Below are 18,047 nucleotides of genomic sequence, written 5' to 3'. Positions count from 1 at the left end.
GGCTTTGAGCAATGGTTCAGAAACCCATATAGATATACAAGAACATTGCATAAAACAAATATAGGCTGAAAAGGTTGCTTGTAAATGGAACCTAAAAATAAAAGCATGTTTACAGCCTAGTGACCTGAAAATACAAATCAGCACTTGTTAAGAAAATTCTAAGTAAATGCATATAGGTAACTTCTGTGTTTAAACACCCAACAAAGTAATCTTGGAAATAATTTAATAAGGTGCATGTTAGCTCTGATTCTCATACAGTGACTTTAGTGTAACAGAAAGCACTTTGGTGAGAGAATCCTAAAAGCCATCATCTCATATTGCATAAAAATAATTAGTGAAACACTGTGTATCCCAACTTTATTTTCTCAGTCTTCTATGAAAACCATTTGAATACTGGATTTAAAAAAAAATTCCTTGGCTATCTCCTCCCGAGTGAATTTTAGGTTGAAAATATTTCTCCTGAGTTTCATTATGTGAACTGAATTTAAGTACATTTTTTAAAAGTAAATGCTAAAATGCATAACTTGCAGTATTTTGGAAAATAAACTCGACACCTAAAGTATTTTAAGTTTTTATTTAAATGTCCAAAGAGCAAATATAGATAATTTCAAAACAGGGTTATCTGTCCATCCAAGGGACTAATACAGAGTTACAACCAGTATTTGTATAATTAGAACTCAATACTGGGCAGGACACTGACATTTCATGTTCAGTCGTTCTCTTTTTCAATTTGCCTGATTTTCCAATCAGTACATATGTATATACATTATTTTGAGATTTATTGCCTGTTCTGCAGAATCCTATGAAAACAAAGTCTCCTTACCAGAGGTGAGGAGTTGAAGATTGTAGAGAGCTTCAGGACAAATGCCTTTGCTTTGCTCTGGATCTGTGGAATGTTAACAGATTCAATGGCTGTATGTGCAAGAAATCAATAGCAATTGGCCAGATGGACAGTGCTATTGTGTCTGGTAAAAATCCTTTTTGATGGTATATCTTTGTCTGAATTTCACCCTTTGAATTTTTCAACAGAGATGTGTTCTGCACTGTGGCTAACACTACCTGTTAGGCATACGGGTCTTGTGATTGTAGTTCCATGGCTAAGGTTTTGTTATAGTAAGCATTTTAAGTGCTGTTTCACCTTCAGAATTATCTATCATATTCGCAAGATCTGTACTTGGTTTCTGATTGTAGAATTAATCTTCTTAAATTAATCAAATAATCCATTAGCTAGTTTGAGTCAAAGTGTATGTCAAACAGGATCTTTTCTCCTCTGCCTTTTATCTTTTTTTTTTTTTAAAAAAAACAAACAACAAAAAAACAAACAACAAAAACAATGACAGCAAATGTAAAAGGTGCATAGAAACATTCTTATTAGTAAATAAAAATAGAGGTATCCACCCAATCTCATTCCATATATCTCTGTATTTTTCTGGTTGAAAACCCTGCACAGTGTAGCAAATGGATACATTTAGCTAACAGTGCTTAGTTCTTTTCTTTTGCATTTCTGGATATTAGTTTAATAATATGCATGTTACTACTGTATAAATTTATGTGGGAGTTATTTGAGTTTAATGCTTTACTTCCACAAATTCTTTGCCATTACAATGATTTACTCTTTTGGGATCAAATGGCCTGCATTGCTCAGCTTGATTCCAATTCCCCTGCTGTTAAAGGAGGAACTGGAGATATTCTATTCTAATCTGAACAGACAACCCTATCCTACACGTTATATAAATGTCTGCTGATGGCGTTCCTTACCTCTTCAGGAGAACTCGGGATTTGCAGGACTGAAGGAAAGATCTGAGGAGAGGGCACAGGGGATCAGAGGGTATTGCCTGCTCCTCCACATCCTACCTCCTAAAAGCCTTAGGAGTCAGCGTACATCCTCCAGCCACAGAAGGTCAAAGCTGTGCTTCCTGGGAATTCCTCCAGGTTTTAGTCTCAGCACTGCCATTTCCCCTGGAAGACAGTTTTCCAGGTGGATTGTGAACAGATGTAGGTGACTATAAATGGTGAGGACACAGAGGGGATGAAGAGAAGTGTGAGTCCCAGCATTTTAAGGAATGGATGGAGGAATGACACACTGGATAGGGAATGAATTGACAAAAAGCAGAGATTTCTGTTTCCACTTCTAGACCACTGAAGTCCTGCTGACCCTTCCAAATCTTCTTCTCCAGTCAATATTAAAACCCGCTTTATTCTGTCCATCTACATTGCCTCCAAATCCTCTTGCTATCTCACTAGTCCTTTCTCCCTGCTTCCTCAGTTTCCTAGTCTTTTCTCTTTACTCCCTCCTTACCTTCTGGGTTGTTACTCACCCTTTCTGTGATCTTCTATACTTGAGTCCTCTCCTCCTTTCCAAGGTTTACACAACCTTGATTTTTGCATATACTGGAAAAGAAGCTTCAAACTGTCTCTGGGTGTAGTATTTATACTTGTTTACTGTCCATGGTGGTCACTTGCCGTATATTAAAAATAGCATATTGTGCTCATTTTTAGCAGATAAAAATAGGCCATCCTTAAAAAAATAAATAACTCTTTATTGTTAAAAATAACTTGTATTTGGATTTTGTCCTTGACAAGCTCTGAATGACAATAGGAAAGCTGTCAAATCTTGTCAATCACTTCATTATATACTTGACAACCTCCAGTTAGAACATAAAAGAAGAGCATGGCTAAGGAGTAGCAAACCTAATTCTCGACAAATAAAAGAAAATCCACCCACACAACAGAATGAAAACTCTGACTGGGCATTGCTGTATTTTTCCTTCCATCGGCTTTCATTTGCCAGTTTCTACTTGACAAGCTAGGCCAGATAAGTCAGATTTTAACTCTTTATTGATTCTTTTACCTTTTCACTTTGCTAACACCTTTTTAGATGAGTAGTTTTTATATGCAATAACAGGTAGTATAAATTGTCTACATGAGCACATAAAGAATATGTACCTCAGACATTTATCTCACTGTATTCTGACATCTGTTTATGATTTGGCAAAAGGCTGAACTGTGAAAACTTCCAATGTTGAGATATTGTTTGATTATTGAAACCACTCCTATTTTCAATGCATTATTAAGATCTGAAATGTCAATTTAATCAACTCATACAAACCAGAACTTGATATTCTGTGCATAACTCAATTATCACTCTTTCCATATAACTTTTTGTGGAACTTTGAGGAGCAATCTGCTCTGTGTTTTCTCTGTGAGCTTTGAGCATTTAGATTTTAAATAGTCTGTATCCAAACCTCTTCTAAAAAATCCTCATTCCAAGTGCAAGAATATTAATCAATATTGGCTGCAAATGGTTTGTGAAAATATGGCAAAACTTTCCCAATGAGTAATCCTTGTAAATTGTTTAATCTGTAACAGACGTTTCAGTCTTAAGGATGGATTGCAAATTTATCTGTGTTCCAGTGTCTCAGGGTACGAAAAATTTTTGAAAGGTGATCAAGTATTTGATGTGTGGTAGAATTTTAGTAGGAAATAATGGATGACTAGTAAATCAAGATATGATTTCATTTTTAAAGCATAAGCTTTTTAGAAGTATGGGTGAGTTGCTTGGAAGTTAGGCTATACCTCAACTTTGTCTTTTGGCTTCCTCCTTGTACTGTTAATAACAGCTCAGTTAGTGTTCAGAGTCCTAGGGAAAAGTGTGGTTAATATAAATGAGCAAATAAATACAGGAGGAAACTTACAGGAAGGACAGAGCAGTTTACCAAGGCTCTAGTGAAGTCAATACCAAAACTATAGCTTGCTTCACTGCAGCTATGTTTCAGAGATAGGTTATTTCCTCTCCTATTCAGAAAATCTTTTTTAACATTCTCACCAATTGTGTTCTTTTTCATATTCTCTTTTCTTAACAGAAAACTGTCTTCAAAACACAATTCATGAAAGCTCTTGGACATTCTTCTTCTTGATAATAATACGTTATTTATTAAACAGAAACTTATCTTCTGTAAGATTATATCTTTTTCTCTACAAACAATGTACAATTTAAAGTGCTGGAATCTGAAGAAGAGCCCATACAAATGACACTTATATCCGCACAAGGTCCTGTTAGCTTTGGCTTATTTCGCTTAGAATTCATTGCTATGTAGTAAATACTAGAGGCAGGGAATATACATCATCTTGGGGTTTTGTACATTGGTAATTATATGAATTTTTGGTACTTCGTGGATATTTAAATAAGTTTTATTTGATCAATATTAATTTGATTGATATTTGAGGAAAAACTGATTTATTTTTTTAGTGCTTGTTTTTGTTTTTTTTTTAAATAGAAGCATATGCCTAATAGAATCATAGTTCCTTCTCACACTAAAGTTAGTGATAATGTGGAAAACAATCCTGTTGCAGATTTTGTGCTATGTTTCTAAGTAAATGTGGTTTTGAGATATTTGACATAGTGCTGTAAAGCTTAATTCTTGTGTGATACTCTTGTAAAGAGAGTCACCCTCTTATATATGACAGATTCTACACCAAAAGATGGTTATTGGTGGTGGCAATACTTTCTAAACAATTGCAGCAGGTTAACCCTGGCAGGCAGCTCAGCCCCACACAGCCGCTCGCTTACTCATCAACCCCAGTGGGATGGGACAGAGAATCAGAAGAGCAAAAGTGAGAAAACTCACAGATTGAGACAAAGACAGTTCAAAAGGCAAAGAAAACCTGCCTGCACAAGCAAAGCAGAATAAGAAATTAATTCACTGCTTCCCGTCGGCAGGCAGGTGTTCATCCATCTCCAGGAAAGCCGGGCTTTGACACACAGTAGTTACTTGGGAAGACCAACTCCTTAACATCAAATGTCTCCCCTTCCTCCTTCTTCCCCACAGCTTTTATTGCTTAGCATGACATCATATGGTATGGGAAAGCCCTTTGGTCAGTTGGGGTCAGCTGTCCCAGTGGTGTCCCCTTCCCAGCTTCTTGTGCAACCCCAGCCTGTTCGCTGGCAGGGCAGCATGAAAAACAGAGAAGGCCTTAGCACTCCGTAAGCACTCCTCGGCAACAGCTAAAACATCTCTGTATTATCATCACTGTTCTCACTGTAAATGAAAAATATAGTGCCATACAGGCTGCTCTGAAGAAAATTAACTTCATTCTGGCAATACCCAGTACCATGTAAATCTATGCTGTGGCTGTTGGTTTAGTTGTTTATTGAATGGAACTGTCATCATTTGCAATAAGAGAGAAGAAATTCTGATTTCTTTCTTTGCTGTTTACAAGAAATAAAACAATTTCTATGACTTAATATTTTTATAATTATCACCAAATTTCACTTGCCAGTCAAGATGCTTATGGTAGTAGTCCATATCTGCTACTGCATCATTCCAAGTAATTTTTCTTCCTCTTAAGCTGTTATCCTTCAGCATCTAAAAGAGCACATTACTGGGAAAGAGCTTGTAAAATCATTGTGACTTCCCTTATTTTCTCACAAGAATTTTTCATTATGTTTTTTCTGCCAGATTTCCTTCTTCTGTGTCAGTTCTCCTGGGTTTGTTATTATCTCTTTTATATTATGCACTGGAACTAAGACAGGGTCTGCAGTCTAGGTGGAACAGGAGCAGCTGTTTCATCCTGTGTCCTGTCCAGCCTCAAAATAAAATATTCGGAATCATATCCAATCTCAAAGAATTCTTCTTGCTGGGCCTTTTCCATCGTCCAACTGGATGATTAACAGTACTTTATCAGTATATGACCACCATAGCCAAACTATTTTCATATACCCTATCTGCAGGCCATTTCTTTACAGCTAATATTTTCATTTATCTTCAGTACATCCAGGAAATTTCCTTTTCAGGACAGACAGCTGCAATGGATAGATACTGATTTCTCTGTGTGGGGGGGAAAAAAAATACTATATTTCATCCCCTCTAGATGTACAGAGAAGCTTACAAATTTCTGGTAGCCAACAGGAAAATGTGCTTTGGAAAAAAACATCCTTTCACCTCTGCAGAGCAGTGGCGATTGCTAATTCAGACATAATTTGCATGGCTTAAAATTTGGGATCTTCTTAGTTCCATTTCATTGTGGAGGACTTCCTTTTCTTTTCTTTTCTTTTTTTTTTTTTTCCCCTTCTCTTTTCCAGTACCAAGAATAAGATGTATTACAGGGAGCAGGATGATGAAAAACACCACCAAATCTGAATAGACACAGTGTCTAAATATTTTACAAACTGCACAAAGGCTGCAATCATAGGTTTATAAAGTAGTTATGAACTCTAAAATTGAATTGTTAAACTTTTAGAAGGAAGAAGTCCTTCATGTAGTGCACTTTTCCATGAAATAATTTTCTCCTCTAAAGTATCTCAAAAATTATTCACATAGGTCAAGAGTTATAGTTGTATCAATTTTCCAGTCTCTCATTAAAATCAGATTACTCTATTTTGCCCACTTGACTTTAAAAAGCTGGATGAATCTCACAATACTCCCCATGAAGATAGCTTCTAACACTGTCTTGGGATCATATTTCAAGTCTCAAACATTTAAAAAATCAGTCATTTAAAGTAATGGGGGAAAGAATGGTTATCTTCTTTACTCATAATGGCATTTTTAGAGGCAAGTGTATAAAATTGCTTGTCCACTAGTTACAGAATATTTTCAGTGCTAAAGCAGTTTTACATTAAGCATCAACCTAGGCCACTAATGGAAGAGTCTTCAAATTTAATTACTTGGGTTTGGTGCCTTTTTTTTTTTTTGGGGGGGGGGGTGGGGGTGTTTGGTTGGTTGGGTTGGGTTTTTTTTGGGTTTTTGTTTGTTTGTTGTTTTTGTTTTTTTTTTTTTTTAATAAAGCCCTAAGACATGGAGGTGAAGTTAAATTCTGTAGATAATCACAGAATGTTTTTTTTTCTAGTAAGATAGGTAAAATACAGGAAGTTATCAAACCTTTTCATCTGTTATGTTGAAAAGAGCAGAGGTAAAAGCTTTCCTCTCCTTGAATTTTGTCAAGATTAATTAAAGACTTTATTCAGGAAGTTTAAATACTGGGAACTTTGTTTTTCCCCCAGTGTATTAGGTGCCACCTCAATATGGCCACAGAACTGTTAATAATAGTATGTCTCGGATATATTCTAATAATATTGTAAAGATATCTAAAGTGAACACCAAGAACGCCATTGACTGTATTGTCTGACTTACGATCAAGATTTGATGCTCACTGTGGTGTAGTTGCACTTTGATGTATTTTAATTAAGTTTTCTCATACCATTCTTTGTGGTGATTTAGCTTGTTAGTCTGCTCCATGAATGGAAATGTGCAAAGCTGAGTCAAAAGGAAAAGTGAGGTTGCTTATTTAGAACCAGATTTCTTGAAGATGGGAATATATTCACGTTTTCTATCCACTCCCTTTTACTTGTGAGGAAAAAATGAGGCATTCAGAACCTCACCATTTATTTCCAGCTTTTTCCCTAAAACATCTGGGAATAGTAACCTGAAAGATAGGCATGAATATTTCAAGGAACCTTGCTGGAACTTCTTGTGAGCATGAATAAGAAAATGTTACAAGTTACACTCTCCCTCATCTAAAGGACAAGAAAAACATAATTAGATGTAATTTTCTGTTATCAAGTCAAATATGTATGAGGATTTGTATCTAATTATTTTGAAAAAGTCTTTTTGACATTAAAAGTCTCCAAATTATTTTAGATTTTTGATTTAGTATATTTGCTTGTGATACATCACTGACTTATCTTGATCAGTAAAGTGAAGGGAAATTGCTTAATGCCTCTGTTTTCCTGTGAATAAATTATCTTCTTTAATCTTCATGTAATGAACCATCTTGATAAAAAAAAGTCATGACTTTTAAAGCAACTCACTATATTAATTTCAAAGTGATATTTTTGTATTTGAAGGTTGTAATTAAATTTCCACTTTTGCATTGCACTTCGCCATGAAGACACAGGTTTAATCACCTGAACTTCTCCTGCTGTCCCTGCAGAAAATATCCCATGGACACAATCTTATTGGGAAACCAATCCCAAATGTTTTACCAGCATTATTAGAGAAGGTGAATCAGTGCTTGTGATTCTTAATATAGACCAATACGCAGTCTGATATGTTGCAGATACTTTTATAGATGGTTGCCTGGGCCTCCAAGTTATGTGCAGCATATGTCAAACAGCCTGTCTGTGTCTGCTAGGATAGCTACCGTCTCTTGAAATAACATATGCCAAGCCATCAAACTTTCTCTTCCATTAGCATACGCACCAGAGGTTTAGTCAATATATTGGTTTCAGCTAGGGAATATGAATTTTCTAAGTTCTGAGCTATATCAACAGACTTTCATAGTCCATATGGGGCTGTAGACAAGTCCCTTCCACTTTTTCAGCCTGTAAATTTGTTCAGCAGGTTGAACTGACATGTTGTTAGAAATGCAGAAGCCAGTGTGGCTTATTCAGCAGTAGGCTTTCTTCAGTTTGGATGCACCATTTTAACACCACTGAAAATTCATAAATGGTATGTCATGGAAAAAAGGTGGCCTCTGATTCTTGTTGTATATGCATGTTTGAGAAACAGCAGTTTCCAATGATGATTTATTTTAATTTGCCATATGTGTGAAATGTTTAATTAGCATATTCATCACCCAGCCCAGAAGCAGCACTACGATTCCTTTCACAGGCGGTTCATAAATTGTGCAATTCCAGTAGGGTCAGCTCTGTCTCCCAGAGACAGTGCTGCACCCGCCCCACAGCCGCTCTCCCGCAGCAAGCAGAGTGAGTGTGGCAGAGGAGTCAGTGATCTTGAATCTGGACTTTTAAAAGTGATGGGTTTGGCATTCTCTAAAAACCGATAGACATGATCATGGACAACTCTTATGAGCTTTAGTAGTAGCCTGGCCTGGGCAATCAAGACCAGATGTCAGGCCCAGCTCTGGGATGTTATTCACCCGGATCCTGCACAGCCTAGATAATAACGTGGTCTCTGCTGTGAGTGAACCATCGGAGGCCATGTCATAGTTGTTACCTTTTTGTTCACTTTGGGAACTGAATGATGGAGCAGTATCCTGAAACTACTTTCTTGCTGTTGACATGTATTAAAAGGGTGTCACCTAGCAAATGGATTTGAAATTGCTGGAAACTCGCTCACTGGGCAGAATTCATCAAGGGGCTATCCCATCAGGCAGAGAACTGGGCAAAGATCTCCCTCAAAGTTACTGCAGCAATTTAATGTCAGGTGTGCACTTATGTAAAATCATTTTGTGATGTTTTTAAATGATGTTGGCATTAATGAGCAACAATCAAAAAGTAGTCGCTGCTCTAACAAAGAAGGTATGTGTTAATTTCAGTGGTGTCCAAGTGAATGACAAGATATTGAGTACCTCTTTTTCCCCTGGACTCTTACCTCTTTTTTTATTTCCACATAAATCTCAAATGAAGCACCATGCTATATTGGATAGACTTGCACAATGCATTTCAGTTTAGGTCAAGGGCATTGATTTTGAAAGATCAGATTACAGAAGGTTAGTTCATGTAACTCCAGAAAATTGTAGAGCAGAAGGAATTGGTGATTTAACAGCTAAATATATTATGTTTCTGTTACCTGGCTATGGAAAATGATACCTGTATTCTATCTATAAAGAACAAATACCTTTTAAATGCATTAAAAAAACCTTTTAAAATGTTTATATAATATGTAGAAATGGGCTATCTTTGGTTTTATGTGTTGTGTATACTAACTAGTATTAGTATAAAATACTGACAATGAAAAGAATCATTTAATGCTTTCTTCTTTTCTGCAGAATGTGGATTTGCATTGTACCACCAGTCATTCATTTTCCTTTTTTGTCCTTAATTTTAAAAGGCAAATTAGCCTATTTGTATGTGTGTGTATGGTAAATCACAATTCAAATTTCAGTATAGAAGGCAGATTACAAATAAATACTGAGAAACCAAATGTTGTTACAGCTACAGAACCTGAGTAGTAACTCCTGTTATTAATTGTCCTTTTAATTAGTCTGTAGCGCCTTTCCTAGCGAGGTTCTTCTGGGTTTGAATTTTCAATTCCTGGTGGTGGAACTTGACTGATAATGTTAATGGTTGTTATTACAAACCTAGTCAGATTAAATACATGACAAAGCTTAAGAGAAGCTCCTGAAAGACCCTCTGCTTTTCCTCGAGTCTAGAAAATGGTAAGGGGAAGTGGTGCAGATGACCTGGGAGGCACCAGTAAGTGCTCAGGTTCGCTCAGTCCTTGTTACAGCTGCCGGGGCCCTGCAGGGCTGGTGGCCACCTGTGGGCCAGGGCCATCAGAGGGCTCACCTTGAGGGGTCTTCAAGGCAGGGCCTGGCAGCCTGGGCCCATCCCATTGCCCAGCCAGGAGCAGGGCAGCCAGGAGCACCAGGGCAGTCCCCACCCTGGACAGCTGGCACCTCCCTGGGGATGGGAAACAGCCTGTCGATGGGTCCAGCTCAGTGGTGCCCATGGCCGGGCAGTGACGGGCTGTGGGGAGCTGGAGACCAGCCCTGCTGTGGTGTTGCTGGAGCATGGAGTGATGGCCCCAGCGAGGCTGACATGGGGTCCTGGGCTGTGGGCAGGTGAGGGGTGTCCTGGAGGTGATGGGGAAGTGGGCAGGGGCAGGCAGGGCTGGGGGTGCCCTCAGGGCCTGGGGCTGTTAGGTGCCCCCCTAGAGCATACCTTCTATGCTGGTTACAGCCTGAAACCAATTTGTGTGCTCCCAGACCAGCCCATGGTGGAAACCAGAGCCCAGTGAATGGGGAAGATTGAGAGATCCACTTCAAAAGCGCATCCATGCTGCAGGTTACACCAGCAGTGTCAGTGCGCCCACAGTGATCTTCATGTTCTTGGACTCTGCAGGGCCTTATAACATGTTTTCCCTGTTACAGAATTTTTTACAATACTTGGCACTGCTATGAAATAAGTATTTGACACACGTAAATAACACAATACAAAATACTGGCAAAATACTGCAGATGGCTTAGTTTTTAAAAAAATAAAATCTAAAGAAAAATATTAAAATGGTTATTTTTCATGAAGATAGACACAAATATACCTTCTTCATTAACACCCCTTGATAATTATTTTTTCTTTATGTGGTGAGTAGGGAAGCAGAAAGCGAACTTAGTATGGAAACAGGAAGAAAATAGGACTTTAATGAGTTAAATCTACAGGTTAATCAGCTCCCACTCCCCCCCAATATCCCAATTTTGCTATTCATTGCTTTTCAGTGCTCATTCTTTATGAGTCCTTACAGTTATATCATTAATATTGAAATGCATAATAAAAAGCTATTAAATGCAAATGTTTCAAATAATTGCAAGAAATCAGACAAGATTTAATTCAATTCATTTGCTATGTATAAACAATATTTGAAAAGAAAAATGGGAGATGATAGTGAATTTATGGACACTTTTTTATTTTTACTGATTATCCATAAAGTTTTGCACATAAAATTTTAGGCAGCTATATAGACATGTTTTTTATGTTGAGCTGAAACAGAGGAGCAAAATGGCCCCTTTCTTAGACTGAAAATTACATAGATTTCAACAAGTTTATTGCAGAGCAAAGAATAGCAGATTTGTGCCAATAAAATGATGTGTCAGATCAGATAGTGACAAGGCTGGCACACAATCTTGTCTGCTGTCACACTAATGATAACTGGAACTGTGGACAGCAAATCAAGTTGGAGAGTCAGTGGATAGCCTGTTATATTGGTTAGGACAAGGTAATCAAGCTATAAAATAGGTGGGAGAAAAGTGGAGAAAGAAAACAAAACCAAACCAACCAGTTAATTTTGGCATCTCAGATAATTTGGGATTTGTTTGGTGGGTTTTTTTGTTTGGTTTATTTTTTCTTCTATCACTTGAAAAATGAAAACAATGTAAGTCATGGAACTCTAGGTGGGGTATATCTCTTCTTTTACACTTTTCAGTGTTGTTGGTTTTTGGGGTATTTTTTGAGTTTTTTTTTTTTCTTCTTATAATTACCTACATGTAGTGCTTCACCCATTACTTATTTGATCAGTGCCTGCTGAAATGAAGTTTCTGTATCTTCAGAAGGGTTTCTTGGAGTTGCCTTATTTCAGCACATTACACCTTTCCAGATTAGAAAAGAAAATTGATCGAGAATATGCTATTGCTAGTTTGGTAGGGTGTCATTTCTAATGGTAGGTACCTCCCCGTACCTTTAGGAACTGTCACTGCTACTGTGCTTTTGGTTTTAATTTGTTAGTATAAATGTTTCACTAGATAAGTACTAGTTTGCTACTAGTAATAGTAGTTTTCTATGAATATTTTTAATCTTCCTAAATTCAGTATCATTATTGCATTTTATGATACGCTCTTAATGCCATGTACTGTATAAACAAAATGATTTAACCAGTGCACTTTCAATCTGCTGGTAGTTTAAACCAGACAAAAAGACAGAGCTGCTTAAATAAGATTTTTGATGCCTGTCTTTCCTAATAGGAATTTGTGTTAGGTTTGTAATCATTTTTTGAAACCTTCAGGATGAAGGGACCTATCGTTTATTTTGCTAGCATTACTCTTTTCCATCCCTCTTTGCTTTTGTTTTCTCTGGTGACCCTCTTTGTCCTTAGCTGCTACTCTCCGTAAGTTTTCCCAGAAACCAATCCTGAGCAGAAACTAATCTACTTGTGTTTTATGGCTTCCCATGGAGCTTTAGGACTTTTCAATCTTATTGCTTATGCTGTGGTTAATCTACACTGCATGTGTTTTTATTTTTCAGGAAACCGAAGCAGCAGTGCAGGCTAAACAGCCGAATGTGGAAGAGGTTTTGTCTAAAGGGTGTCATTTATATAAGGAAAAACCAGCCACTCATCCAGTAAAGGTAATGAAGCAACCTTTAGCAATATCCATTACTGTGTAATGGGTTATGCTTCCCATGTTGTACACTTGTCCTTGATGTGCTCTGTTTAAAATCAGTGAATTAACTTGGCAAACGGCATTTGTTCTGTTCTGTGATAGCACAGCCAAAAGAAATTCAATGTTCCCAGCTAGAAAATTTTTGCATATGTGATGGAGATATTATTTTTGATATTAAAGTTGTTCTACCTCTTCAGGAGTAATCCACATTGAAAGCAAATGTAATTTTTGGTGCCTAACTAATGGCATCGTATAACATGTTTTTAAACTTCCTTATTTTGAATTTCTCTTTCAGAAATTTTGTCAATTAAAATAATGAACATGTTTTCTAGAAAAGGTAAGAGTCAAGTGATAAAGGGGGCTCCTTCCTTTTTTTTTTTTTTTTCCATTTTGAAGGAAAGAAGACCTAGTAATAATAGAACTTTCCCACTCAGTTTCTCTGCCAAAATTCACATAGAATGAATGACTTATTTTTTTTTTATTTTGAGCAGAGAATACATTATTAATAAGGCTAATGCCTCACAACACTTCTTTTTTAGAAAAGTGTGGCATTAAATACTTTTCTGCAGCATACAAATCCATTTGAAAGGGGTATTTTACACTGTTTCCTAAAGACTGTGTAGATGTTCACTGAGACTAGAGTATAATTTTCCATCCTGTAGAATCTTGCAGCAGAAAATAATCAGCTAGCAGCCTCCCATGTGAGTTTCAGCTGCTTTTGGAGTGGGAGGCCAAACTAGTAAGATAACTACCATATCAACCAGAGCTTAATCTATTTTCTTGTTTTGTAACTGCTAATAAAGTAACTGTGAACATGATGATGAAGAGTTCCCAGAAACTTCAATAATGGCTTGTTGATTACACTATGTGTCTATTGTAATTGCTTCTGACTGGGCAGACAGTAAACTTTGTCTTTGTATTTAGCGCTTTTGCAAACCTACAGCACACAATAACCTCATTTTACAGTAAAAGGTTTCCTCAAAAAGTTAGAATGTCTGTGGGTGACCTCTACAGTGAATTTTTTGGTTTTCCATCTCTATTTAGTCACTATATTAGGAGCATTATTTTCCTACTTTTACCAACTTTCCTTTAAATTACTTATAAATCCCACCAGCAGATTTCCATTCACAGGAGCACATGAATGCATTTATCTCCACTTTAGAAATGAATACATATTTAAGAATGATGAGTTTCATTTCTTTTCTGAATAGAAATCCTTAAGAGTTATTTTCTCCTTCTATATCCTTTTTTTTTTTAATGATCAGTTCTCCCAAACAGTAATAAAACACTAAAAGAGGTAGACTTAAGGTGACTTAAAAGTAGCGTGAGAATGAGAATGAGCAGAAAAAAACCTCTTAACTCTATGTTACGTGTTTTCCTTGGCTAATGCAGCACTATTGTTGGGAACTGAAAAATGTCATCTGCACACTGAATCGATGATGGAACAAAAATCACTCTGTGTTTACTCATTTTGTATTATTTCAGCTTCAGTCTTAGGGGATTTCACTCCACATTTTAACAAACAAAGCACCTGAAGCAACAGAAAACTAGAAGTTTTGGCTTTCTAGATTTTTGTAATTGTATATAAATCATTGCAGAGTGAATGTTGGCATTTTCAAGAACAACTAGTACTTGTTTATGTAGCACTGACAGAAGTATAAATGGTGTGAAATGATTCTGTTGAGGCCAAACTTCTGACATAGAATTATATTCTGTGTCTATTTCTTTTAAGTGTTCACGTCAAAGACACTGAAAACTGCCAATTTCTACCAGATTTACTGGAACAAGATAACTCTTTAAATAAAGATTATGATGTTCCTTGAGTCGTAGTTTTGACAATGACATTATAAAATGTGTCTGTAAGGAAATTAGTAACTACTTGTGAAGTAGTGAGCATTCAATTTCTAGTCCATCTTTAATCGCATTTTACTTTTTTCATTACATTCTATAGTTCGGTTAATTGAACGACCTGTGAAGTTGATTTCTGGTTCACTTGTCTGTCTTGTACAATCAGTCATAAAACTGAATATATACTGTCAGGACTGTTCAGTTGCTTTCTTGATGATGTAGGTTTCCACCCATTTATATTAAGCTGCTCTTCTGTCATCGTTCTTGATAACTAACTTTCAGCACTGTCTGCTATTTATATGTTCCAATATAAACTTTTCAGAAAATGTCAAATTAATTTTCTACACAAAAGCTATTTTCTGGAATCAGAAATAATTTGTACTCAGATTGAAGTGTTTTTGAAAAGATAGTAGCAATGCTGCAAAGTTAAGCGTTCTAAGTTTTAGCAAGTTCTTGAATTAAAGCTGCTGTGGCGGTCTTAGTTTACGCTGAACCCTGACTAATTCAGTACACGATATGGATACCACTCACAGTGTGTGCAGCAATTAAATACTTATAGTCATGCTCCTTGTTGAGTTTGTGGCACAGAAAAAGAGATAAAATTCATGGCTTATTTAAAAACATAAATTACTTGCATAACATTGCTTGACAACTTTGTAGATTATTTAGTTCTCTGAGGCACCTTTGTCTTAGCTTCCTTCTTTTTTCTCTCTGATTTCCTTAATTCACCACAAATCATCTCATTCTTTTCAATAAATGAATTAGAGGTCCTATAGATTCATTCACACTGCAAGCCTCTCCTGTACTGGGAAATATGTCAGAGATTTAAAGATATTAGTGTAGTTATGTGCATTGTATCTAAAGCAATACTTGATGTTATTCTAGCGTTTCCTAATGTTTAGCTGTTTATCTTTGCAACCTTTATAATATACTGTCATTACAGTGTTTTGAATGTGAATTATATCCCATGGTATTATATTGACACATACTTAATCTTATATCATAGTTATGCCACTGAAATAAGTATATTTTCACACCTTCACTAAGCACACTAACATGGAATTTTGCAATGCAGGGCTCTAAAAAATATATTTGTTGGCAAGTGAAAACCTAGTTTATGCTGATTCTAGAGTCAAGAATGGGATGTGTGATCCTTTAAGCACTAGCAGTTTAATAATCAGACCTATTTACTTTCATAAAATGGATTTCATGCTTTTGAAATATGTTTCTGTAAAGCTTTTGCAGGTGGGGAGGGAGAGATTACTGTTGGTGACAGTGGCAATAGAAAGAACCTAAGCCACAATCTCATCATTAACAGCACTTAAACAGAACAGTTTATTCAGGAAAGGATTTCTGTGGCAGTGGAAGAGCTGTAGGTCCCTTGCCACAGCACTCAATTTGTCCTTTCTCGTATTGGGTGGGAGAGTAAGTAGTGAGGAACTAATTTTCATTGTCTTCAGTCTTGCATTTAAAAGACTACATCATTTCTCTCTACTTTTAGTGCTGTCAATGAGATTAGTTCATGTAGGAATGTTAACCTCACTTAAATTGTACCAGTGCTGACATTTAAAGGAAATCAATAGAAGTGTTCCTCAATGCAAAATATTTTGATGTTCATACTTGTCACCAAAGCTCTAGAGTTGCAATTACAGCAAAATTGTTGTGCTCAAAGAAATTAATATTTTAATGCACACATGCTAATTTATGACAGATCCAAGGTTGGATCAAACTATAATTCTGATAGAAGAGTTAAGAACTAGCTACTCTTATTAGTGGAGTAGATGTTGCCTTAGACAACCCGCTTTAATGTCTGTAGTGGGCATGTTTTATATTTAGTCATTGCTGGAAGAAATCCCTGGCTCATGTCCACATGAATGATTAAGTAGCTATTCATAGTGAGGACCAGTATTGTATTTGTAATGTCCATATCTCCTTCCTGAGTTACTGTGAATGTATTGTAAAGTGAAGCCAGACTTTGACAGTGTAATCTCTCCAGCTTTTGTTTTTAAGGGCTCTCTGCACTCTCCTCTGCTTCTGAATATTAATTCAATATTGGGGCAGTCCTTTGCATTTTAAGGTTTGGAAGTAAGTGCCTGGGCTACAACAGCAGAAGAAAAAGGAAATTTAAAATCTGCCACAAAATGTGTCCAAAGTGTGTGTTTCTGTGTGATTGTAATCCACACAGTAATAAAATATATGTATGATTTTAAATTGTCACATGACAAGTTGCATTTATCATTCATACCTGATTGCTTTTTCTGCCTAGTCCTTATAGTCTGTTATCAAAGGAGAATCTCTGATATTCCTGACTTTTTATTTTACTTCTAATGCAGTTTTCAAAAAGCTCTTGTAGATAAAGTGTTAGTTTATTCCCAGATGCAGAATTGTATCCTTTCTCTACTGCCCTATCAAAAAGCATTTACACAAAAATCTGTCCAGAGTTTATACCAGGTAATATTCTGGCCTCCAGTGGTGGCATATAAAAGACCTTAGCAGGTTTAGACTATTTATGGCAAAGCTTAAGGCAAATTCTATAAACGGTCCCCTGACATATCAGAATATAAAACTCTGCTGCCTCAGTGTCTGTGTGTGTACACACTTCAGTTTAATTAGTATTGTTCCCTATCCTTCTCCTATTGACCCCTGTCGTCTTGGACTCTAGGTAATTAAAGTACCTTTTTTAATAGGCATCCTGTTTCCATCACAGCTGGATTGTGATTTAGACTATATATCTAATTGTGAATTTGACACAAGAATACAAATGGCATTCCTGAGTGGCACTGGTACTTTGTGCTGCTTTTTGTAGCAGACACTTAGGGATCAACTTAAAAAAGAAATGGAATTTTCATTGTAAGGGTTTAGAGATGCCAACAGAGAATTAGCAATGCTTCATCCTTCTTTACAGTCCTTAGAGCAAGGAAAACAAGAGAGGTGGAAACATTTTCAAGTCTAAATGCCTCTGAGGACTGATGTAATTCACACTCCAGACTTTTACTTAGATTTTGTTTAAAAGTAGCAGTTTATCCATTACTGGTCAGGACTGCATGCCCACACACTGAAGTTTATGACTCCTTGAAGACTCCTAAGAGTTTATTTTTACCTTCCCCACCCCACCCCTTAAATAGGTGGAAGTATGTGTTCTGCATTTGATGTTACAAATTGTAGATGTTTTACTAACCAGTTTGGGGGGGATTTAACACATAATTCGCCTCTCTATTTTAATTTAAAAAATCAGCATCTCAGGTTTGTGGTGATAAACCACCCTACCTCTTTAAAATACTTTAAACAAGTCATCCTGTGTTCCCTAAAAATGTGTAAAGGCTTGTTGACCAGGTTGCAGGGCAAGCAGGTGCCCCCTGGGAGCAGGG

The 18,047-nt window shown here is 36.6% G+C and overlaps 1 protein-coding gene across 12 annotated transcripts in view; it reads left to right on the top strand.

Moving 5' to 3' along the window:
- The window catches only part of DMD (dystrophin), a 1,160,159-nt gene that overhangs the window by 785,241 nt on the left and 356,871 nt on the right, over window positions 1–18,047 (top strand). For all 12 annotated transcript variants that reach the window (XM_055801176.1, XM_055801179.1, XM_055801178.1 and 9 more), the window contains one exon: window positions 12,695–12,796. In XM_055801176.1, coding sequence (XP_055657151.1) covers window positions 12,695–12,796 — 102 coding nt within the window. The remainder of the gene's footprint in view (window positions 1–12,694; window positions 12,797–18,047) is intronic.

Source organism: Falco peregrinus, chromosome 4 (assembly GCF_023634155.1).
Source record: "Falco peregrinus isolate bFalPer1 chromosome 4, bFalPer1.pri, whole genome shotgun sequence".
Lineage (NCBI taxonomy): Eukaryota > Metazoa > Chordata > Aves > Falconiformes > Falconidae > Falco > Falco peregrinus.
Note: the sequence above shows the minus strand (reverse complement) of the source record. Positions and strands in the feature narration are given on the sequence as shown.